We start from the raw sequence: 24,178 nt of genomic DNA, 5'->3' as shown, positions 1-24,178 counted from the left end.
GGAGTTGACGCTGGCCTTCATTTGGGGAAGCAAGCTTCCTGCCGGAAATGAATGGAGCCATAACCCTCCTACTGTCATTTGAAAGATGGCATTTTAAACATTAATTAGAGTAACTTTATTCCATTTCAAAAATGGAACTAGTGTTGTATGTTATTTATAGCCACATAGTTTTAAAAGACTTCTGAACATTGGACGTCTGTGGAAATTTTTAAAAATCAGATCACATGAGCTCATCTCTCAAGATAGCATTGGCAGAAGTCTGCATACAGAATATGTCTTAATAGAGACTGTTGCCACTTCGCAATGAGAGTCTTAACTGTGTGTTAGAGGGTGTGGGAAATGCTACCTTTTGATGTTCATAGCCCATGAACATCAAAATTATTTTTAAAGTGTTTATCTAAAACTATTAGAAAATCTGGGTTACAACTTCTACTTATGTCAATGAATTGCAATATAATTTTCAAGAATTAGTCTTTAAAGACAGGGTTCTGTGAAAGGGCTTGAGAAAAGCATCCCATCTCCAATAGCACTTTCCATTTTTGCCATCTTCAGGTTTATAAGATGTTTACCAGACAAGGATCATTCCATGTAGAATATGTGTATTTATAAAGTGCAAGGATTTCATGGAGTAAAGTGGATGAAAACCGAGGGGTGTGTGGGTTGAATACACAGATTAAGAGTTTTCTGTGTTTAGTTTTTTTTTAAGTAAAGTTATATTATCTAATTTATATGCTATAAGAACTAACTCTTCATGTTTATATCTCATTTCCAAAATGGTACTTTAGGTGCTGATAAAATGATAAATTTGATGCTTTTTTCATTGCAATGTAATCTCTGTGATTTGATCTAGCTGTATGGGTCAAGAAAGTAACATTATCACATTGTCCATACCGAAAAGGGTAAGTGCTCTTCTATCCTGAATGGAAAGGCCATTTATTCTGTCATAAATATTTTCTAACCATAGATATAGTATAGCCTCTTTCAAGAGCCTGGTCTCATTTGTAATCACCTCTATGTTTATAGCTATAAGCTTATCTAACCTAGATCTCTTGGTACATGTAAAGCAAATGTTTCCCCAGTTTGTCCTTTAGATGGAAAAGAGCTGATTATTGATTTCCTTAAAATAACCCACCATACACTTAAAGACCATAATTACCCTGACCTCTTTTCTTTGGTCTAATCCCAATTCCATTTACCTTTTTTTTTTTCCTTAGCTGTTCTCTCCCAGCCCTTTAATTACTCCTGTTGCTACTCTGTGATCCCATTCTCGTTTCTTTTCATGCACCTTAAATTATGGAGCACATAACCAGTCACAGTCTTACTCTCTGTAATCAGGACCTTCTTGGTATTGTGAGCACAAAGCAGAGCTGTAGTGTGACCCTACACATAGCACATGTGAATTGAAATGGTCTCTTGAGTTGTTGAGTTACAGTCAATTTCAGTTGTGAAGGAAGTTCAGAGTCTTAAAAGACTCAAGAATTTGAGAGAGGGTGGAGTTACTACCTTGGCACCACTATTTTGATGCCAATTTGGTACTTGCAGAAGCAAAGACAGGATTACTGGCTCTTTCTTTATGCTGTGCCAGGGCAACTTGGTTCTGCCCACACTGTCCTGGTTTAAAGCAATATGAAATAGGAGGAAAGGGACAATAAGTTTCCATCTCTCTAAGTATCATGGAAGATATAAAACAGCATAAGAAGTGGTATTTGCCTTCAGTAAGCTTGCAACTGAGATAAGGAGAAAATCTCAATGGCAGTATAAGGTACAAGATAACATATATTAAGAGTCAAACGTTAATAATTGTTCTGAGCCCAGAGAAAGCAGAGCCAGAGGGGACTGGAAGAAGCCATCAGCTTCATCACAAGGTCAAACCTGAGTGGGGCCTGGGAGGCTGGCTGGGCTTGGTGTGGGTGTTGGCAGGAGGTGGAGGAGGTGTCTATCCGGCAGGGGGATGGGAGGGGTCAGTTTGACTGGAATAAAGCGCTGATGATCAAGAAGAGTCAGATGAATGTTTGGTAGATGCCAGGGCCTTAGATGCAAGGTCAACGTGTTTGCAGAGTGAAGCAGGAGGTCTTTTACCATAATACTTGGGAGGAGGTGTGCAGGGTAGATTGGGTGGGAGAAACCAGAGAAAAAGAGCCCATTAAGAGGGTTAATAGACCCCATGCTAACTGCTTTTTTGTGGTTGCTGGTAAAAATGGCTATGCATCTGTGTCTTTATCTGTCTTCTGCAGGGTCAGCTTATAGATACACATATGATTCTCATGGAGGCTCTGTCCTTAGTGTCTGGGAGTTCATAAAAGGCAAAGATACATGACTGAGCTCTTTCTGGGGACTGAAAAAGGGAAAGGGAGAGGAGAGAATATAGATCTTAAAATTTACCTGTGGGCCCAAAATTCCAGTGGGTGGCCTAGTCTGAGGTAGGCTTACCTGGGATAAGCAAGGTCCTATTAAGTCTGGCCAGCCTTTCATTTCTTCCTTGTGCACATTTTCAGCATTTATGCATGATCTTTCCTAATTATTAAGTAATCTATGCTATCAGAGAAGACTTTAATACTTGTTTTGGGTTATGGGCCAAAACCAAAACAAGACAGTACACTGAGTGAGAGATATTATTCTGGGTGATGTCTTTGTTATTTGAGCTGGTTATAATTAATGTGGATTAACATAATTAATCCACAACAGGCATTAAAAACAAACTTACTATGTAGTTGAAGATTTTATTAATAAAAGAGGTTCCTAAATGTTTCCTTTTCAGCCAAGTCTCTTTAGTTATTATTGTAAATTCAAACTTGGAATTAATACAGCCCCTCAAATGCCTGGCTTTGGGGTCTCATTTTGCCATCTGGTTGGACTTCTAACTATCTTCTTTCCCAGAAATGATCATTGATTTCGATGAGCATTTAGAAGTTAAGGTGAAAACTATTTAAATATGTTTCTGAGGCTTACTGTTTGCTTCCAGGGTGATGCATTAGCTAATGGTTATTTTTAGTGGAAGCTGCCCCCTCTTATTATTGTTTATGAGTCTCTGTTCAGCTATTTTGAACTCTGGGCGACAGCATGTAGTACTTTGGAGCTACAGTGTATGGTACTTTCAAACACACTGCTCTGGATTTCAGAGCAGAATCTGATTCAGTGAGACCCCACACTGTAATAGAATTGGGAGTGGTTTGGGAAGATGCTATGTCAAAGTCTACCTTTGTATTTTCTGTGAAAAAAGGGTTTGAGGAAATGAATAGAATAACATCTTAGATGAAATAAAATTCTTTTAAAATTTAGTTGGAGTAGAGGATGGATGAAGAGGATGGGAAGTATATGATATTCACAGTGCAGATCCACCCATGAAGTGTTTGAGAGTTGCGTACCCTGCGTCCGTCCCAGCCCTGCTTCTGCACATGACAGCCTAAGAGGAGGCGGGGCTAGTGCTGGCCCAGGCCGGGTAGAACAGGGTTTCACCTGTAAAGCAGAACTTCTAGAGCACATAGCCCTTTTAGGGTGTGGAAAAAAGGGAACCCTCATATGCTGTTGACGGGAATGTAAATTGGTATGACCACTATGGAAAACAGTATGGAGGTTCCTCAGAAAACTAAAAACAGATCTACCATATGATCCAGCAATCCCACTCCTGGATATCTATCTGAAGGAAACAAAAACACTAATTAGAAAAGATACCTGCACCCATAACTGAATCACTTTTCTGTACAGCAACAATTAACACAACACTGTAAATCAACTATACTTCAATTTAAAAAAAGAAAGGACACATGCACCCCTATGCTCATTGCAGCATTATTTACAGTAGCCAAAGTATAGATGCAACCGAAATGCCCATCAATGGATGAATGGATAAAAAAGATGTGATGTATATACACAATGGAATATTACTCAGCCATAAAAGAGAATGAAATCTTGCCATTTGTGACAACATGGATGGGACTGGAGGGCATTATGCTAAGTGAAATGTCAGACAGAGAAAGACAAATACTGTATGATTTCACTTTTGTGTGGAATCTAAAAACAAAACAAATGAACAAATGGCAAATAACAAAACAGAAACAGAGTCATATATACAGAGAACAAACAGGTGGATGCTTGGGGGAGGGTTGAAGGGGGAGAAGATAAATAGGTGATGGAGGTTAAGAGGTGCAAACTTCCAGCTGCAAAATAAATGAGTCACAAGTATGAAATGTACAGTGTGGGGAATATAGTCAATAATTATGTAATATCTTCCTGTGGTGACAGATTATAACTGGACTTATTGTGGTGGTCATTTTGAAATGTATAGAAATATCAAATCACTAAGTTGAGTTACAAGAACTAGCATAGTGGGCTTCCCTGGTGGTGCAGTGGTTAAGAATCCACCTGCCGATGCAGGGGACATGGGTTTGATCCCTGGTCTGGGAAGATCCCACATTCCGGAGCAACTAAGCCCGTGGGCCACAGCTACTGAGCCTGCGCTCTAGAGCGTGCAAGCCACAACTGCTGAGCCCGTGTGCCACAACTACTGAAGCCTGCGTGCCTAGAGCCCATGCTCTGCAAGAAGAGAAGCCACGGCAATGAGAAGCCTGCGTGCAGCAGCGAAGACCCAGTGCAGCCAAAAATAAAATAAATTTATTAAAAAAAACAAATGACTAGAATAGTGTTGTAGGTCAATTGTACTTCAAAAACAAACACACATATTCATAGAGAAAGAGATCAGATTTGTGGTTACCAGAGGTGGGGGTGGGGTGAGGGGGAGTTGGATGAAGGCAATAAAAAGGTATAAACTCCCAGTTATAAGATAAATAAGTGTTAGTGATGTAGTGTACAACATGATAAATATAGTTAACACTGCTGTGTGTTGTGTATGAAAGTTGTTAAAAGAGTGAATCCTAAGAGTTCTCATCACAAGAAAAAAAAATTCTATTTCTTACATTTTGTATCTATATGAGGTAATGGATGTTCACTAAACTTATTGTGATAATAATTTCATGATGTATGTAAATCAGATCACTATGCTGTACACCTTAAATTTGTACAGTGTCGTATGTCAATTATATCTCAATAAAACTGGAAGAAAAAATAAAAATAATGTAAAAAATAAGAAAGAAAGAAGGAATGAAAGTAAGAAGGAAAGAAAGAAGGAAAGAAAGGAAAAGAAAGAAAGAAAGAAGGAAAGCAAGCACATGGCCCTTATCGCCAGAGATGAGCCGGTGTAACCCAGATCCTGCCATGAAAAGCCTTCATTTCCCTGGGGCAAGTTCAGAAGGGCTCTTCATGCCCTGTGATGGGTTGACCAGCTGGCAGAGTGCCAGAGCACAAAACCAGCACCTGCCCTAGAAAAGAGAAGAAAGAACCCACCTAAGGCTCCAGGCCCCCAGTCAGAATTCTTATGTTGCTCAAAACTAAACTGATCATGTTTGCTTGACGTCCCTCCGTCTCTCACTAAGATGAAATGATTAAAACACCAGTGAGACCAGCAGAGATGTTCAGTCTCTTGATCTAGATGAAGAAAATGTCTCTTGCATTTTACCTCCAAGCAACCTTTGGACAAAGTGTTAAATATTACCTATTCTCCTAAGTTTCTGGCAGTATGAACTAGTTGACAGATGGAATGTCTCTGAAATGAATTTGTTGCAACATAAAAAGTAACTGCTGTTTTTAGAAGTTGAAGAAATAGTTGCTACTACAACCCTGTTCATGCCGCTAGAATACTATGCTGTTTTCACCCTTATTTGACACCTCCATACTTTGTTCCCCTCCTGTTCTGTGGTATTTTTACAACACAAGCAGCTCCTGTTAACTTTTTTTAAAAGATGTAAGATTTTTAAATGTGCTGTTACTATTTTCACAACTTTTATATAAAATTGCTTCAATGTACATATTCCTTCTTAACTAGTTAATGGAATTCCTTGGTTTGCAGAGAATTAATTCAAGGGTGTAACATCTACAAGACATATGACTGTTTGTGGCCATGCTTTAGTGATAGCAAAGCAGGCAAGATTCAGGGGGGCCTTGAGTGGGACATGTTTTAAATAATTGATCATGAGAACAAAGCAATTGATTAATCTCTTTCACTGGCAGCTCTATTTTTTTTTAACATCTTTATTGGAGTATAATTGCTTTACAATGGTGTGTTCGTTTCTGCTTTCTAACGAAGTGAATCAGCTATACATATACATATATCCCCATATCTCCTCCCTCTTGCGTCTCCCTCCCACCCTCCCTATCCCACCCCTCTAGGTGGTCACAAAGCACCGAGCTGATCTCCCTGTGCTATGCGGCTGCTTCCCACCAGCTATCTATTTTACATTTGTTAGTTTATATATGTCCATGCCACTCTCTCACTTCGTCCCAGCTTACCCTTCCCCCTCCCTGTGTCCTCAAGTAGCAGCTCTATTTTTTTTATGAAAGGAATCTATGCTTTTCCCTGGGCATATGTTAACTTTCAACCAAAGCAAAGACAAATGGAGCATCCGGAGTTAAAAAGCTAAATAGAGCCTCTACTGAATTTCGACCTTAAATTGGGATTGTGTGATCATTTGGATGGGAAAGTTTTACTTTGCGCCACCAGAGAAAAGTATTTTCAGCAAAGCTGTTAATATAAAATAGACCAAAAGTTTTTTTTAATTTTTAACATGTTCACCTTTAGATATTTTTGGTTAAAAAGAGTACCTCCTTTGTCAAAGTGTAGTTTTCAAAAAGTTAAATACCTGACTCTCATACAAATATGGAATGAACATGTACCAGAGATTTAGTCAATTCATTAATGAAGGAACTAGCAGAATGTAAAGCTGGTTCAAAGGAGAACCAGAGGAATGGGTTTAAAGGCATTCAAGAAGAGATGTTGGGATAAGATGCCAGGGTTAGATACAAAGCTGGTTAGCGCTCTAACAGGGGAGTAAATCTGGGCAGAAATCATCTTCACATCTGCTGAACAAGAATCTACAAGTTGTGGTTAACTTTCGAAGTCCAGGCTTTTCATTAGTAGTAACGAGCTTGTCAAACAGAGATCCAGCGCCCTGGGTCATGAAATAATTCTGTGTGGGCTGTTAATACTCCGGCATGACACTGGAGGAACACGCTTCTCTCCTTCACCTTGTTTACAAGGTTTGGATAATTTTCCTTGACATCTGATTATTAAAGTGAGCTTTTACCTGTACAGGCACCAAGAATAGTCAAATTCTTAGAGACAGCAAGTAGAGTGGCGGTTGCCAGGGGCTGGGGGGAGGGAGGGAGAATGGGGAGTTATTGTTTTATGGGTCCAGAGTTTCAGTTTTGCAAGATGAAAGATGTCCTGTGGATGCATGGGGGTGGTGACTGCACAACTATGTGAATGTGCTAAATGTCACTGAACTGTACACTTAAAAATGGTTAAGATGGTCCATTTTATGTTGTGTGTATGAGCAAAATTAAATAATTTTAAAAAGTGAGCTGACCATAGGTATGTGAAGAAAAAGTTAACAATTCTTCATCCTACTGAGATAACCCATTTAATAACCCTATGTTTGTCTTAACTCACTTTTCCTCATTCATAAAAACATAAGTAGACTTTTTTTAAAAAGGGATTATTAAAATTCTTTGTGAAATTTTCTCTTTTAACAATATGTCCTGGACAGGCCTCTAGGTTACAGACATTGATCTAACCCATTCTTTTTTTTTTTTTTTTTTTTTGGCGGTACGCGGGCCTCTCACTGTTGTGGCCTCTCCCGTTGCGGAGCACAGGCTCCGGACGCGCAGGCTCCACAGCCATGGCTCACGGACCCAGCCGCTCCGCGGCGTGTGGGATCTTCCCGGACCGGGGCATGAACCTGTGTCCCCTGCATCGGAAGGCAGACTCTCAACCACTGTGCCACCAGGGAAGCCCTAACCCATTCTTTTTAATACAAACTCCATAGACTGGATATATCGTAATTTATCCAACTATTGCTCTGCTGATGGAAATTTGAGTTGTTCCCAGGTTTGGGGTGGTTTTTTTTTGCCAGTACACAAACTGTTACAATAAGGCTGTTTTAATACAAGAAAGTGATGCTGAAGGCCAGGACCTGAGTAAAGATGACAAGAAGGCAGAGGAGGGAAATGGATCAAAGAAATGTTTTCTTGGGAAAATGGATTGGATTTAGTGGACAGTTGAAAATTTTGGTGTAAGAGTGGGAGAATGCATAGCGCTGCCATTTTATTAAAAGTGGGAATGGCAGAATGTTTCAGAAGAGATGGCAGAGAAGCTGAGAGGGTAGAGTTTGTTTTGACAATGCTGTGTTCGAGTTAGGTGTGCCGTCTCTGCCCAGCTTGGGGAAGGTATCACAGATAAAGACATAGATTTGAGAATCCTTCACATAAAGTTATAGTTGAAGCTCTGAGAGTGGATGAGACCTGTTCCCAGGGAGGCCTTGTATTCTAGAGGAAGGAGGTGACATCCATGGGAGTTACTTGCATTTAGGGGTCTGGCCAAGGAGACTGAGAAGTTTTGGTCAGAGGAGGAACAGGCAAGTAAAGCCTGGAGAGGGAAGAGTCTGAGATTACGTCCCAACTAGTCCAGTCTTGGGAAATGTAATAACGTTAAGTACTCTTAGGCCTGAGCAGTACAGACGTTCCCTCTCACTGCTTGCTGTGTGTGCCTTTCATGACCCCTGCCTCTGTGAGTCCGTTTTCAAACACTGGTTTCCTTGTGTATAAACCACCAGAAACAGTGGTACAGTTTGGTAAGCCAATTTGGGCCACTGCTTTGAATTTAAGGACTAAGCCAGGGCTTCCCTGGTGGTGCAGTGGTTGAGAGTCCGCCTGCCGATGCAGGGGACACGGGTTCGTGCCCCGGTCTGGGAGGATCCCACATGCTGCCGAGTGGCTGGGCCCTTGAGCCATGGCCACTGAGCCTGCGCGTCCGGAGCCTGTGCTCCACAACGGGAGAGGCCGCAACAGTGAGAGGCCCGAGTACCGCAAAAAAAAAAAAAAGGACTAAGCCAAATCAAATAATCAAATTTCAAAGGGGCACAGTTTGATTTTAGTTTGGGATCTCTCAACAGTAATTACAAAGTCATTTTTTAAGGCTATATTAGGTTCATATAAACTAAGACTTTATTATTAAAGGACAGGATGTGTCAACTTCACAAAACCATGTGAACTAGAGAGGCTGCAGAGGTTCCCTAAGGAAGCAGTGAACACAGGGATTTCTAAAATATTTAGAATTAGCTTTGAAGCTGTCTCAACAATCTGTATTACCATAATTACCCTATTGCCACCAGATCTTTTTATAAAGGATCTGTGAATTTTTACATTCTGTCTACCTTAGGTGATTGGAAGAGAGACTGAAGGGAATTACTAGCAGTCCAAATGCCTTATTTTGTTACCTTTCATGGTTTTGAGAAATAGCCAAGTTTGGAAGAGCAACTGAGTCATTGGAACTGCTTGATGCCACTGAGGAGTGAAACCAGTGGGAATTTGCCAAGTTTGAGGCTGGATTCAATTTATAATAATTCAAAGCTTGGTTCCCAGTGTTATATCAGATACCATGGTTGGAGGTCCCTAAAGACAAATCAAAAGAAGTGAAGCTGAGGACTCTTACCCATGAAGTGCTTTGTCATCTTGTGGGGAAATAAAAAAGAATACCTATGAAAATATTGAAGAAAGATCTCTAAGGTGTCCTGTGGCCCTCAGGATTGTAGTTACTGTTGTTGAAGGAATTTGCAGGTAGAGTGGGCTTAGTCCATACTTGAGTTCTCTCGACCCACAGGACCATTTGGTAAGGAAAAGGCAGGTGTGGGAGCAGTGGGGGACTGGCAGGTTAGGGAGGCGGCAGGTGATGAACAAGCTGGTTTCCAGGTAATGTGATCACAGTAGGGTTATATGGTGGTCATTTTCAGGCGTGACGGACTCAGGCCATCATCTTGGGTTACTTGATTATAAATTGCAAAGAAGGAGGTCATAGCTGTGGAGTGTTGATCTAAACAAAGACAGATGAACCCACAGTGGAAAGCTTGTTGTGGGTTCTGCGTCACCGCGAGTATCTTTAGTAGTTTGCCGTTAGTAGAGCCTGCTAACTGAGGGTGGGGCGGTAAGATTCCGTCAGAATCTTACTGTGCTCAACACTAGTTCATCTAGATGTGTTCATGTGTCAGGGGAACTTATCGTGTGTTCCAGTAGGTCCTTAGGAGAGCAATTTAGTGACTGAACTCACCTCGTCCCTACCCCAGCTGGGTGCCCATACCAACTGCTTGCAGGAATAATCAGGACAAATCCTGGATTCTTTGCCCAAGGCCCTAAAGTGGCATCCAAACTTGGGGATAGAGAGGTTAAGAATGGAGATTTCCAGCTTTGGTGTTGCTTCCCGGTCACTTGGCAGTGGAAAATCTTTACTCGCAGAGGCTGCCTGTGGCTTTATTTCTGGACCGGTTGCTGAGTCCTGCTCTGGTCTTGCCTGAACATGCACACCTGGAATCCCAGGACCTGCTTTTTTTTGCACCATCTCCGTAATTCACAGCTGCACAGTTTTGAAAGAGACGCCAAAATCCAGACACAGCAAAGCAGCCTCTTTTGCGTGTGCTGAGGTCCTGAATGACAGTTTTATCTTGGACATGTTCCCTTTTCTTTCCTCTTCTGCTTGTTCGTTTTTATCTCTCTCTGTAATATATAAATAATGGACTTATCCTATTTACTGCACAAAGAGAAAATTAAACGTCTGAATTGTTTAGAACTATGGGAAAGTATTTACAGAGTGTGAAAAAATAGACACTGGACATTTCAGCTTTTGGTGTAGTGGGAATTTATTACTCAGCTCAGTAACAGTTTTGGTCCAAACCAAGCAGTTGTGTGGGCAAGCCGTGCTTTCCTGAATAGCACTGCAAGAGACAGTTTTGTTCATATTTGAGACCGCGTGAACCAAAGGTATCTTTCCATCAAAGACTGATTATCTCTGAATCTTAGACATATCACAGAAGCTGTGGAGCCCTAGCCAATGGATTTTACTTGCATGAGACATTGCATAGCTCCCAAAGGGGAGGGAAGCAAAAGGAGAGGGAGGCAAGAGAGAATCAGAGCCCAACAATAAATAGCTCTTTGTACCAGTCCCCCCTTCGCAAACCCCATACTGCTGAGATCATAGAGTAAGTTAGCAGCATGCAGTAGAAGGCACTGCTGCCCAGCAGCTTGGCAGATGATAACCAGATGTGAACTTGTCTGTCCACAGTGTGTGGCTGTGACCTGGCCCAAGGGGGCTTCTTCATAAAGAACGGAGAGTATCTCTGCACCCTGGACTACCAGAGGATGTATGGCACGCGCTGCCATGGCTGCGGGGAGTTTGTGGAAGGAGAGGTGGTGACCGCCCTGGGCAAGACCTACCATCCCAACTGCTTTGCTTGTACGATCTGCAAGTAAGTGTGGCTTTCCCCAACAGAGAAGCGCTGGGTTCTGCTGTCAGAGCTTGGAATGTGCGCTTTGGTCTTGAGTTGTACTTAGTCTCTCTTTTTTTTTTTTTAGTATTTATTTATTTTGGCTGTGCCTGGTCTTAGCTGTGGCATATAGGATCTTTTAGTTGCCGCATGTGGGATCTAGTTCCCCGACCAGGGATTGAACCCGGGCCCCCTGCATTGGGAGTGTTGAGTCTTAACCACTGGACCACCAGGGAAGTCCCTTGAGTTGTACTTAGTCTTAAAATATCTTTTCTTTAAAAAAAAATTTTTTTATTGAAGTACAGTTTGATTTACAGTGTTGTGTTAGTTCCAGGTGTACAGCAAGGTGATTCAGTTATACAAATATACACATATATCTTTTTCATATTCTTTTCCATTATAGATTATTACACGATATTGAATATAGTTCCCTGTGCTATACAGTAGGACCTTGTTGTTTATCTATTTTATATATAGTAGTTTGTATCTGTTAAGTCCTAATTTATCCCTCCCCCTCGGTAACCATAAATTTGTTTTCTATGTCTGTGAGTCTATTTCTGTTTTGTAAATAAATTCATTTGTATCATTTTTTTTAGATTCCACATATACGTGATATCATACATTTGTCTTAAAATATTTTTTTCTGATGCACCTTTAGATGTTTTTATTTTCCTAGTGTGTTATCAGGCTTAGTCAAAAAGTAAGTTACTTAGGAAACTTTATATGTGATATCCTCCACTAAATAATGTGACTGATTTTAAGTGCCTTGAAACCAAATCTGAAAGCAGCTCTAGATCTTGAGACATTTTGAGCAATGGAAACATGGGAGGAAATGGCATAAATACTTGGAAAGATGAAGCTTATTTGGAAGTATCAGTGTGTGGGAGTGGGTGTGTAAAATAGTTGCATTTGCTCTATAACCAGGGAGAGCAAACTGCCCCATGGGCCAAATCAGACCCAATACCTGTTTTGTAAATAAAGTTTTATTGGAACACAGCCATGCCCGTTTGTTTATGTATTGTCTATGGCTGGTTCCAAGTGACAGTGGCAGAGTTGAGCAGTTGTGACAGAAACCTTATGATCTGCACAGTCTAAAAATCTATTTACAATTTGATCTTTCAGGGGAAAAGTTGCCAACCCCTCCTCTCTATCATCCACCAAGGTTAGATCTTTACTGCACAAAGTAGCTTGATTAAAATGATCAGTCAGAGAGAAGAAGGAAACTGTGTGAAGTGTGAGTGGAAAATGTGGTTCATTGTTGTTGTGTTTTGAGTGCTACACATTACAGAATTTACAATGGGTTCGATTTCTATAATGAGGAGACTCACCAATAAATGATCAGCTACTTAATTGACCCATACTAATCAGGCAATCCCATGCCTTTTGGAATGGTGTTGATTCTGTGCGCTCCATTTTGCTATGCCTTTGTAAAAACTACAGTTCAGTTCAGTTTGTTTTGTTTTTCAGCATTTCATGTTTCTAGGCCAGAGAAATGTAAACTCTAGAAGGGTAAATATGATTTTGTATAATTAATTAACAAGATAATACACATGGATAAATTGTAATAAGATTTAGATGAAATATTCATAATCAAATTATTTTAATAACTTTATGTAACTATTAGCCCATTTTTAAATTATATATATTTTTAAATCATAATTTAAAAATTCTGGGTTAATGAGCTGAAATTTTTTCTGTATTTAATCAAAAGCAAAGCTTCCTCTTGACCTCTCCTTTTTCAGGCTGTAGCTCACAGCCTGGTTAAGAGCCTGGACTGGCATTCGGGAGACCCGAGTCCTGGTCCTGCTTCCTGGGCTGATTTGAGACCTATGTGAGCTAACTTTTCCACAGCAATTGTCTCATCTGTAAGGTGAGAGGCTGTGAACTGCATACAAGTGATTCCCCAAACCTGGATGGTCACTGGAATCCCCTAGGGAGGGTCTCTTTAAAATATCCATTTCTAACCTTTCTCCCTCCTAACTCATGATGATTTAGTGGTTTCTGAAGGGCCACCAAGGAGGAGGAGACTCAGTCAGGTTGGAGGGCGCTGGCCCTGGTAAACTCCAAGAGGCTTCCTGATCTTGGCCCTGAGAGATCATTGCTTCAAGTTGGTAACGGACAAACATTTATCAGCTGTAGCCCTGTCCCTGCATGTTTGAGCCAGCAGAGAGGTGCCCACTGTTGCTGCTGCTGAATGATGCCAATTTCCTCTGAGGAGGCCACCTTTACAGTTTACAAATTGCATTCATGTAGAAATTAATTTGACCCTCTGAGCAATTCTGTGAAGTCAATCAGGAATTCGTATCCCTACTTATGAGTGACTTTGAGACTCAGAGTGTAAGGGATTTTCCCAGTCCCTCACATCGCAAGGCCAAGATTTGAACTCAGGTGTTCTGACTGTAAATCCAGTTCTCCTATTACAAACATTCAGGCAAATGTCAGGAGGAAGTGAACCCATATGGGCAGAGGACGTAGGGAAATGAAGGGGGGTCATTCATGAAATAACAAAATTCAAAATTCAGAAGACCTGGTCGCATTGTTGAGAACTGGACTCTGGTTTGTCCCATGGTGGATCTGTGTGGGGTTCAAGTTTAAAAATAGAAGCTTAGATCAGATGCAGGGCCTGGACTAGGGTGAAGCCAGGGAGGCTCCTGGGCGCACAGTTTAAATGGGTGCTTACTCCCGGGTCATGCGGCACTCCTGACAGCGGGGGCCTCCTTAGATGCTTTGCCTCGGGTGCCTCGCTGCCCTCACCCTGGTCCTGGCCCTGATCAGAGGCAAAGAACCTGAGCTTATTGTGTCTGTGGACTCTTCATCCCCTGAGGGCCTCCTTACAGAGCAGATTGGAGGCTTGCTTGGTTTTACTTAATAAGTGTGAAGCGATAGGCCTGTTGGTATCCACCGGAGTGTGACTTTGATTATTAAAGACAGGGCAAGTTCTGAGTTGGTGGATACCACCTGCACCTGCCTGTGGCTTGGTCTCCCTAGCTGGTCATTGCACACAAGTTGCTTAACCTCTCTGGGCCTTATCTGAGCAGTGGAAAGTAACGTGGCACCAGGAGAGAAGAGGAGAGGAGAGACCACCTCAACTCAGCACTTCTAAAATCTGGCGGTGTGAGAGTTTAAAACTCTTCCTTGATGACTGGCAACAAGCACATTTGTGGAGTTAAGTCCAAATTTACTATCTGTGCGTGCATTATGGTTAATCACCAACTGTTAAGCGGCCAAAGGGCAACTTAAGGCAGCTGTGAACGTAAAACATGTCCAGAAGCTTGAATTTGTTCTTAAGAAATTGCTTCTGACTCAGATGTGTGGGGATGTTTGGCTTATGAGTTTCAAATTTCCTGATTGACAGAATCACACATTTGAAAACTCATGATGAAGATCATTGGCAAATTGGTCAGTTGCAAGAAAGTAGGCGTGGAAACTGTCATATGGCTATTAATTAATGACTTTTTTTAAAGCTATCTGCCTGCTGAAGTGGGAGCAGAAGAAACTGATAACATACCTGAAGAAGGCAATATTTTTGCAACGTGTGCTGTTATTGATGAATATCTAATGTGAAAGGAAAATATCTTTCTGAAAAGAAGCTAATACTAATTTTTAAACAGATATTTATCGCATCTTCGTATTTCTCCAAGTTTATAAGGGACTGGGCCCCTAGCACTGTGAGATATTTAGTTCGCCCATTCAGACGTCCAGGACCAAGTCTAATTCAGCATAATTATCACGTTGGGCCAGGGAACTTAAAGAGTTAATGCTTGACCTGTAACCAGTTCTCTTGGGGAAGGGCCTTAAGCTTGAATAGGAATCCATGGCATTTAAAATATTTCTTCCTGGAGGTGTTTCCATTTGGAAAAGGAAAATCTTACTGTGTGTGCCCTGCTAGGTGACTTGTTGGAACATCCCTCCGCTAATGAGTGGAGGTAAACGGTATCATTTTACTATCTGGTTGCCCGCAGAAGCTGCGCATTCTCCTTTCCTCTCAAAATGAGGCACGTTTGTGTGTTTGTCTGGACTGGATCCAGCTGGCTGGCTGGCTTCAGGCTGCATTTCAAATGGTTTGGCTCCTCTTCGAAGCAGTGAATTGGCACCAGAGGCCAGCCAAGCAGGGGTGAGGAAGAGGAATGAAATTGCTGCAGTGACCTTGAGGGCAAATGTCTTTCTGTCTCCAGGCGCCCGTTTCCACCCGGTGACCGAGTCACGTTCAATGGGAGAGACTGCCTTTGCCAACTGTGTGCACAGCCGATGTCTTCCAGCCCTAAAGAAGCCTCCTGCTCTGGCAGTAAGTGCCCCAGCCACCTGTTGACATGAATTCCTTCATTCCTCAAAGGTAGCTTAGGCAGGTACCTTCCTTTTTGAGAAACTCTGGTAGCCGGAGCCAAGAGGAGGCCTATATCTAAGGCGTTTTCAATTGTAAAACGTGATGCGTGGAGAAGCCTTCACTAAAACCCATGCAGTGAGAAGCATCTCCCTTATTTCAAAAGGACAGAAGTAGAATTGGACATCACACTGTGTATTTTGATTGTAAATGAAGGAAAAAGAATTATAAACTATTACATCAGAAACGCCCCTCTCTGGTCATGGAGGTTAATCTGTGAGAGCGTTTGGTGGTGATGTGAATGATGTCTCTGTGTATTAGAAAAGCTCTCCCCACTGTGCCTTGGGCAAATGTGGTGGCTATTATTTACTCTTAAATAATTCTTTATTCTTTATCACCCTTAAGTATTCTTTATTCACCTGGAGGGTTTCTGACATTTATTCACTGAACAGATAATTTGCTGAGCACGTACAATGTGTGTGTCACTCACACTAGAGATACAGGCGTGGACAGAACATACTCAGAATCCTCAGGAAGCTTATTTTTTAGTAGGAGCAGGTAGACAATGAATGCATGTACAAAAATATCTAATACGTGAAGAAAATTAAAGTAGGAAGAAAAAACAGGGCAATGGGTCTGTGTTTGTATGGGGCAATCAGGGAGACCACTCTTAAAAAGTGTCACCCAAGGCGAGATCGGAAGAAAGTATGGGACAACCTATCCATACATCATGGGATTGGTAATTCTTGATGACAAGGCTTGTCTGACCTGTATGAATCCAAAGAAAACCAACTTCCTTCCAAATAAAAATAGTGGCGAATTGCAGTACTTCTTGTAGTAAATAACATTGGGTAGGTCAGCTCACTCTGAAGTGAGAGGGATTCTGAACTCAGGACAGCAAGCAAGGAAGCTCTCCTTCCCTCTGTTTCCTGGGGCGTTAGGACATGGACTAGATAGAGGTTTGCCTCGGTTTCTGTGTATTGTGCCCATCCTCAGAGAACAAATGCCTTTAAACCCTGCCAGTCTCAGCACATAAGAATGAGATAAGCCCCTTCTGCTCCGGAGGAATTTCTTGTAATTTATAACAGCACTTCCAAATCCTCCTGTTAAAGTAGAAGAGTTATACCTGTTAAAAATAAGAATGTTATGACCAAACGTATTTACATAGAAATTGGATTTTGACCATTGGGAGAAAAGAAGAAAATAAATGTGTTAGTGCATCTTATTCAACACACATGATCAGATCCTTAGCATGTGGATTTATATGCCCTACTAATAAAGAGCAGCAGCCTGGGGTAGGATAAGGGCTACAAAACAGGACCCTATCCTAGACCCCTAATAGGGTTTCAAGTCCCTCACTGTGCTTACCTACTCTGCCCCCTGCAGGTCATTGGGAAGGTGACCTAGGTTGAGAATAGGTACCCCTTGCTTGAGAGGGCTTGCTTTGAAAGTATGTTACCAAAAAACTTTGCAGGAATTCTTCAGTCTAGTTAAGAAAAAGAGGATATTATGAGTCCCAGGACAGGATGACAATCTATAACAGAAGATCATGTCCGTAGGCCTATTATGGGACTGGCTGCATCCTCAAATTCAGTGGAGTCCTTTAGTCCAACTGTCTTTCTTGATAGGTGAGAATATTGCAGCCCATGAGGATATTCAGGATCACACAAGCTATCCAATAATAAGGTAGGGTTAGAGGCAGGGCTTCTGACTGCGAGTTTGGGGCTGTCTTTTTGTTTCATCTAATACTCCTCATTGTTTGGTTTAAGAAACAGAAGGAGGATATTTTTAAAGGCTTCCAGTCCTCTTCCTCCATGTAATTTGGAAGCATATTTCCTAATCATAGCTCTACCAAAATGGTTATTCCAATTTTTATTAAACATTGTTTTGCTTTATCTATATTTTCTTTTTCTGTATGACATGGTTGTTATGCACATAAAAAAGAAATTAAAATTCTAAGTATAAAAATGTATCAGAGTCAAATTCATTACATTTCTAATGCTAGATTTAACAGTTATTGCGTATGTGCAAATTGTTGGACCAAATCATATTTTCTCCTTTGCTCCCAATGGATGAAACCCCTTTTCTCTGTGCAGCTGCTTTGGTCAGAACATTTTTATTTTCAACAAGTACTTGTCTGTTTAGATAAGTACTCAAATAGCATTTCTGGGGCGCGTGGGTGTGGGTGTCTGTCAAAAAGAGAGCTCTTATATATGGATACACACATGCAAAGTACCCAAAGGAGGCAGGCACACAAGTACAAGAGCAAGTGAATTTTCAGCAAGTTTCTGAAATTCGTTGGAGCATAATTAGAAAACACTTGGTTATTCTTTGTAATTCTTTAAGAAATGCCCTATATTTTAAAACTATACTGATGTTACTTTGATTCTTATTTTTTTAAAAATAATGTAACTTGGCAAAGCTTCCTAAAGAAAAGCAAATCATGAAACTTTTCTTTGCTAATGTTCACAGTGTTGGTGAAATAGATCAGAGAGCCAAGGTCCTCTCTTTCCTTTGAAATGTTCTTTCACAAATGAGTTTGCTCTTCTGAACTGAAATTTTATTTCACATTCTGTGGCTGGTTTTCCATAATCACTGAATAGGAGGTGAAGACAGTGTGAGAGGGAGAGAAGAAGTGAAGAGTGGCCAATGGAAGCAAGTCAGTGATGTGATGAGAATTAACACAAAATAGGCTCTGTTAGAGCTTACTCAGTAGAGGTGCAATTTCAGCTACTCAGGGGCCACCATGTCTGTGTTGCTCTAATTTAGGGAGACGTCCCAGTGGAGTGCCTGTGATGTCTTGGGTACTCTGCTTGGTGCTTTCTTCCACATTACAGTAACTCTTCTCACCTTTATTTTATTTTCTTCTTAAAACATTTGCGTAGTACTCACTGTGATCAGGCACTGTGTAGCTGGTGTACAAATTTTAACTCATTTAATCCTCAAAACCACCCTATAGGTTGGTACTAAAACTATCCCCTTTTCACAGATGAAGAAACAAAGGGCCATAGATGTTAAATAATTTGCCCAAGGTTACACAGTGGTAGAGTCGGGATACAAACCCAGGCTCCAGATGCCATGTTACTGTCCCGGATATTTATTTCATAATGTAGGTATCACTCTCTGATTTCCAAAGATGCGGGGTGCTGAGCCTTGGAGCAGTGACCTGACTTGTCTGCGGATTTACTCGAGTGTCTGCCTGCAAGGGCTGTGTGCTTTCTATGTGCCACAGTTGCCTCCCTGGTGTAGCAAGGTTTGGTGAATAGAAACCATCAGGAAGTTACTCATAGAAACAAACTACTTCAATTAAAGATTATTGCCCTTGAATTAGTAAAAACTGTTGCTGCACCCAGTCTAATGCAATTTGAATTCAATAAGCAACAAACATTATATAGCATGGAGATAATAGTAAACATTGCCTCACAGGGTTACAATGAACATTAATTAAACTGCTTTTATAATTGATTAAAAAGAATCAATTGCCCATGTCTAGCTGATTCATTCTTTAGAAATAAAGATGTATGTCCAGGAAGCATGATGCTCTCCCAGAAGTTTATTGACACTCCTTTAAGGCCTAACTTCACTCCATTCCATGTATCTGCCAGTAATTGAGGGACTGGTTCTTGCGGTGTAAGGAGCCACGTGAGGGGGAGTCTGTGTGTGACAACCTAGAGGGTAGGGAATCGGCTTTGGATGTTGCTTCCTGCATGGCTCTGGTCTATTTCAGGCATCCGAACAGAAGTGGGTTGCTGTCTACGATCACCCTTTCCATTTCAAAGGGTGTCTGACTAGTGTCTGACTGTGTGTGGGTTTGGCAGATTGATGCGATGAACACCCCCCCACACACATACATCCAAACCCATCTTCCTCTCCTTTACCCCCTCTGTACAGCATTGCCATTGTTCCAACTGCAAGTGGAACTCCTAAGGTATTGGGGCAAATGCTCTGCTTGGACTGAATTTAAATCATTTCAGATAAACAGTCATGTGCATGTTTTCAAAGGGGAGGAAGAATTTTTCAATTATTTTACTTTTCTATTTGGTGCAATAGCTTTTAATAGTTGCAAGATAATTTTTCTTTTATCTATGTCCTCTCTCAAAAAAACATTTGCAGGTTGAGTGGGATTGTCTGCTGAGGCCCCTACAATAGGTGGAGTGGTGATGATCTGACGCTGGCATCTGACTGCCTGGGGCAGGCTCTGGCTCTAGCCATCTCCTGACCTCTCCATCCTCCAGGTCCTCTTCCGTAAAATGGGATGGCAATAGGTACCTACCTCGTAGGATTAAATAAGTAAATAGATAAAAGTACTGACTACTTATAAAACAAAAACTTACTGTTCACGCATTGACTTCTGAATTTTTGTGTAGGACAATCTTTGCTTTTTGTGACTGTGCGTTTTTCACTCTACCGTTCATGGTGGCTGTCTTTTCTGTTCGTTTGATATTTTCCACCAATATGTAAAACCATTGAAGGCAGGAACACGTGCACACATACAACCCATGGACTGTTGGGTTTTGACTCATGGACTGTTGGGTTTTGCGGCAAGGTCTTCAAAACAAATCAGCCCCACCTTCTTGAGACACTTTCTTCCAGTAGGATAGGATGGCAGAGGAGGCTTGGCAGGCTTCTGCTAAAGAGTATGCGTTCTGGACAGGTTGATGGCTGCTTTTTATCCCAGTTCTACCACATACAGGCTGTGTGGCCTTGAGAACTCAATCTCTGCCAGTGTTTCTTTGCCTATAAAATAGGAAACAATAATAGTTCCTTTCTTGGGCTTCCCTGGTGGTGCGATGGTTGGGAATCTGCCTGCCAGTGCAGGGGACATGGGTTCGAGCCCTGGTCCGGGAGTATCCCACATGCCGCGGAGCGGCTGGGCCCGTGTGCTGTAACTACTGAGCCCGCGTGCCACAACTACTGAAGCCCATGCTCTGCGACAAGAGAAGCCGCCACAATGAGGAGCCCACACACAGCAATGGGGACCCAAGGCAGCCAAAAATAAATAAATGAAATTAAAACAAATAATAATAGTTCCTTTCTCATTGGGTTGTTCTGGGGATCATATAAGTAAAGTACTTAAAAGATTCATGATACCTAATAAGCTCATCCAAATGTTAACCATTGTTCTTTAAGGAAGTTACAAGACTAGAACTTGAGCTTAGAGATAATTTAGAATCAGAAAGGAACAGAAGAAGAGAGCGTAGCATGCTGGTTTCAAATATGGGCTCTACCTTTCAGAGGGCTTGGGTTTCACTCCTGGTCCTGCTTCTTCCTAACCATGAAGTCATGGACAAGCTATTGGATGTCTCAGAACCTTCATGCTCTCATCTGAAAATCGGAAAATAGCTACTCCTAAGGGTTGTTATGGGAATTAAATAAGATAATACTACGTGGGAGGACAGTCTAAATGTGGGGAGGGTACTTGTAAAAACAGCACAGGGGGAACCCAAACAGAGCAAAGGCTTTGTTCTTCCACGTCCTGAGAAGAAAAGCTGGAAGGTTAGAGCAAGGGCGCCAGGTCTCTGGAGGCTCTAAGGGGTTTGGCAATGTGGAGCTTGGCTCAACCTGGAGGACAACCAGATGAAAACAATGTTCTAGAAAGATTAAGGTGGTAATGGCAATGGTGGTGTGCAAAATCAGTGATTTGACATCAGTGATCAGAGCTGGGGAGACCATTGGTTGTGGGTATAGGTAATGGCCGTGAGAAAAGGTGAGGAAGATGAATGAAAGGACTAAGTCAAAGAAAGATATGGATGTCATTCATTCATTCAATGAGCATTTCTTTGGGCACCTACTGTGTTCCTGGCACCAGCCAAATTCTTTACTGCACAGTTAACATCATGTATTACGGTGATACATTTGTCACAATTAAAAAACCAACATTGGTACATAACCTGTAGCATTTTAATTGTTTAAATGTGTGCCCACCTCCACCACCAAGTTAATGAACTCATTAAAGATAAGGACCCTGCTGTCTTTCTCTCTTATACAAGGTCTAGCACATAAAGCCCTAAATAAACACTCCAGAAATTGAATCAAAGCCATCTTTATCTCTAAACAGAGCTAATAACAATCTTCTCTTTTTAAATGGGTTTAAGTGTTCATTGTAAAACAATACAAATTTTACAGAAAAGTACAAAGAAGGAGATGAAAATCACCCGAAATCCCATCACAATGAGATTACCTCTGTTAACATTTTGGTGGATATGCTTCTGGATTTTGCTCTAAGTGCTATAGACACATGTACAACTTCGCATAAATTCTTCCCATAGCATTTTGGTCGTGTGTCTTCTCATCAAACATCATTTGTTCTTTTGAGTGTCACACAAAAGATTGAAAGCTTTGAATTTGCTTAGGCTCCCTGGCTACAGGGCCAGCTCACAGGTGTCCCGGCCAAAGCTGTGCTTTGCATTTCTATTGTGACAGTTATTACCACATAGCTCCCCTAGCTCTTTGCATCTTTTTCTCTCCAACCAGACTATGAGCTACCTAATGACAAGCTCTTTTATTTTTTTTCCCCTAAGAATAGCACTGTGCACACAGCAAGTACATGAATGTTCATTTAGTGGGTAAATTGATGTCATCCCAGAAGAGCCTTTCAGGTAATAAATCTCAGCTCCCAGGTCTGGAATGTTGAGTTCTGAATGCTACTTGAATGACGATGGTGACAATGGCTTTTGTGGTTTTGTAAAATTACATAGTACAGCTTGGGTGCAGGAGGGCAAGGTGTATCGGCATGTTTAAATGTTCATTTTCTCATCTTATTTACAAGTCTTTCCTCTTATTTAATAAAAGGGGAAGGAGCTATTGCTTTAGAGAATTTGGCTGATGACAGCATCACAAGGTTTTTTTGATTTGGGGGGTTTTTTTTCAGTAGAAGTGTCAGGGAATGTATTTCCCAACTTTGAGTGTGAGGTTAGAGAGGCCTCACCCGTCTGGGCACTTAGGGTGCCAGCCCCTGGCCTGGAAGGACAGGGTCTAACCTGACATGGCAGTTCCAATATTGCTCTACTGGGTACGGATTAGACTGTTGAGAGAGTTTGGAATTGACATAGTAGCCAAAGATTCATTGCGGGAGGACAAGGTATGTCGCAAAAAGGAACATTAATATTTAGATGTTTCAGACTGAAACCTGTTACAATTATGAGTCAGACATAAAGATCCCAGAGTGACATATCTTTTCACTTAACCAGAAACTGGATTATCTCGGTTGCAAGAAAGGAAGAAAAGTTCCCGCCTTATAGGGAATGGGTCCAACTAAGGGGCAAAAAGGGAAAATGGGTACAAAAAAATGTTTCAGTGGTTGGCAAGTTAATGGTATTTTGTTATTTGCTGTTTTCATTTCACTAGATACGTCTTTTATGTAATAAGACCCACAGCTTCTGACAACTTATCCGTAAAAGTAGAATTTTAATGATTGGAAGCGTGGTTATTCCCCAGTTTAATTTTTCAGCAGCAGTAAAGACTTAGCTGTTCAAAGGACTGCTGTGTATATCTATAGTTGTATATTCCTATAGACTGTCCTCAGAGGGATACTGAGAAATTACTCTTAGTGCTTATCTCCAGAAGAAAGGGAGCAGTAGCAGGGAGATAGGGAAGGAAAGGAATTATTTTTACTACATGAAAAAAAAAGTTTAACTATGTGTATGTATTACCTATTTAAAACCAAAGCACATCAAAAATAATGTTAAATTTTAAAAAAGGGACTTCCCTGGTGGTGCAGAGGTTAAGAATCCACCTGCCAATGCAGGGGACATGGGCTCGAGTCCTGGTCCGGGAGGATCCCACATGCTGTGGAGCAGCTAAGCCCGTACGCCACAACTATTGAGCCTGCGCTCTACAGCCTGTGAGCCACAGCTACTGAGCCCGTGTGCCACAACTACTGAAGCCCACACACCTAGAGCCCATGCTCTGCAACAAGAGAAGCCACCACAATGAGATGCCCACGTAGCGCAACGAAGAGTAGCCCCTGCTCGCTGCAACTAGAGAAAGCCCATGCGTAGTAATGAAGACCCAGTGCAGCCAAAAATAAATAATATAAATAAAAATAAATTTATAAAAAAAAAAATAAGTAAATAAATAAAAGGCCCATTCCAGACTGAAGTCTCACTGCAGTTTGCCCTTGCTGTGACCTTCAGTTGTGTATGTATTAAGTGACTGGTCGGTCACATGAGGAAAGTACTGAAACTGACATTCTACCCTTTCTTTTCTTCTTTCTATCTTTGGAATAGAGTCAATGAGCTGATATTGGCTAATGAGTACTGGATCTGAGAAACTGACGTAAAACTCAAGTATGATTTCCTCTTTGGCAAGAGCCGGGTTTGCTGGGTGACCATAGCCAGTTAAAGATTTATCATGAAACTCCTCACCAGGTTAAAGTTTACAACTTAATTAAGGAAATCAGTATAAGGGCAAACCTTCTTGGTACAGATTTTTTTGACTGAAATTCACATAACATAAAATTAACCATTTTAAAGTGAATGTTTAAGTACTGTTT

General features: G+C 41.3%; 1 protein-coding gene across 7 annotated transcripts in view; it reads left to right on the top strand.

The window, feature by feature from the left end:
- Positions 1-24,178, top strand: part of ABLIM1 (actin binding LIM protein 1) — a 204,194-nt gene that overhangs the window by 69,742 nt on the left and 110,274 nt on the right. For all 7 annotated transcript variants that reach the window (XM_022568691.3, XM_022568693.3, XM_022568692.3 and 4 more), the window contains 2 exons: positions 11,162-11,345; positions 15,539-15,648. In XM_022568691.3, coding sequence (XP_022424399.2) covers positions 11,162-11,345; positions 15,539-15,648 — 294 coding nt within the window. The remainder of the gene's footprint in view (positions 1-11,161; positions 11,346-15,538; positions 15,649-24,178) is intronic.

This window comes from Delphinapterus leucas, chromosome 16 (assembly GCF_059928025.1).
Source record: "Delphinapterus leucas isolate spDelLeu-1000000601 "Yukka" chromosome 16, BTC_Dleu_Yukka2, whole genome shotgun sequence".
NCBI classification, from domain to species: Eukaryota; Metazoa; Chordata; class Mammalia; order Artiodactyla; family Monodontidae; genus Delphinapterus; species Delphinapterus leucas.
This window is presented reverse-complemented; position numbering and strand designations above follow the sequence as displayed.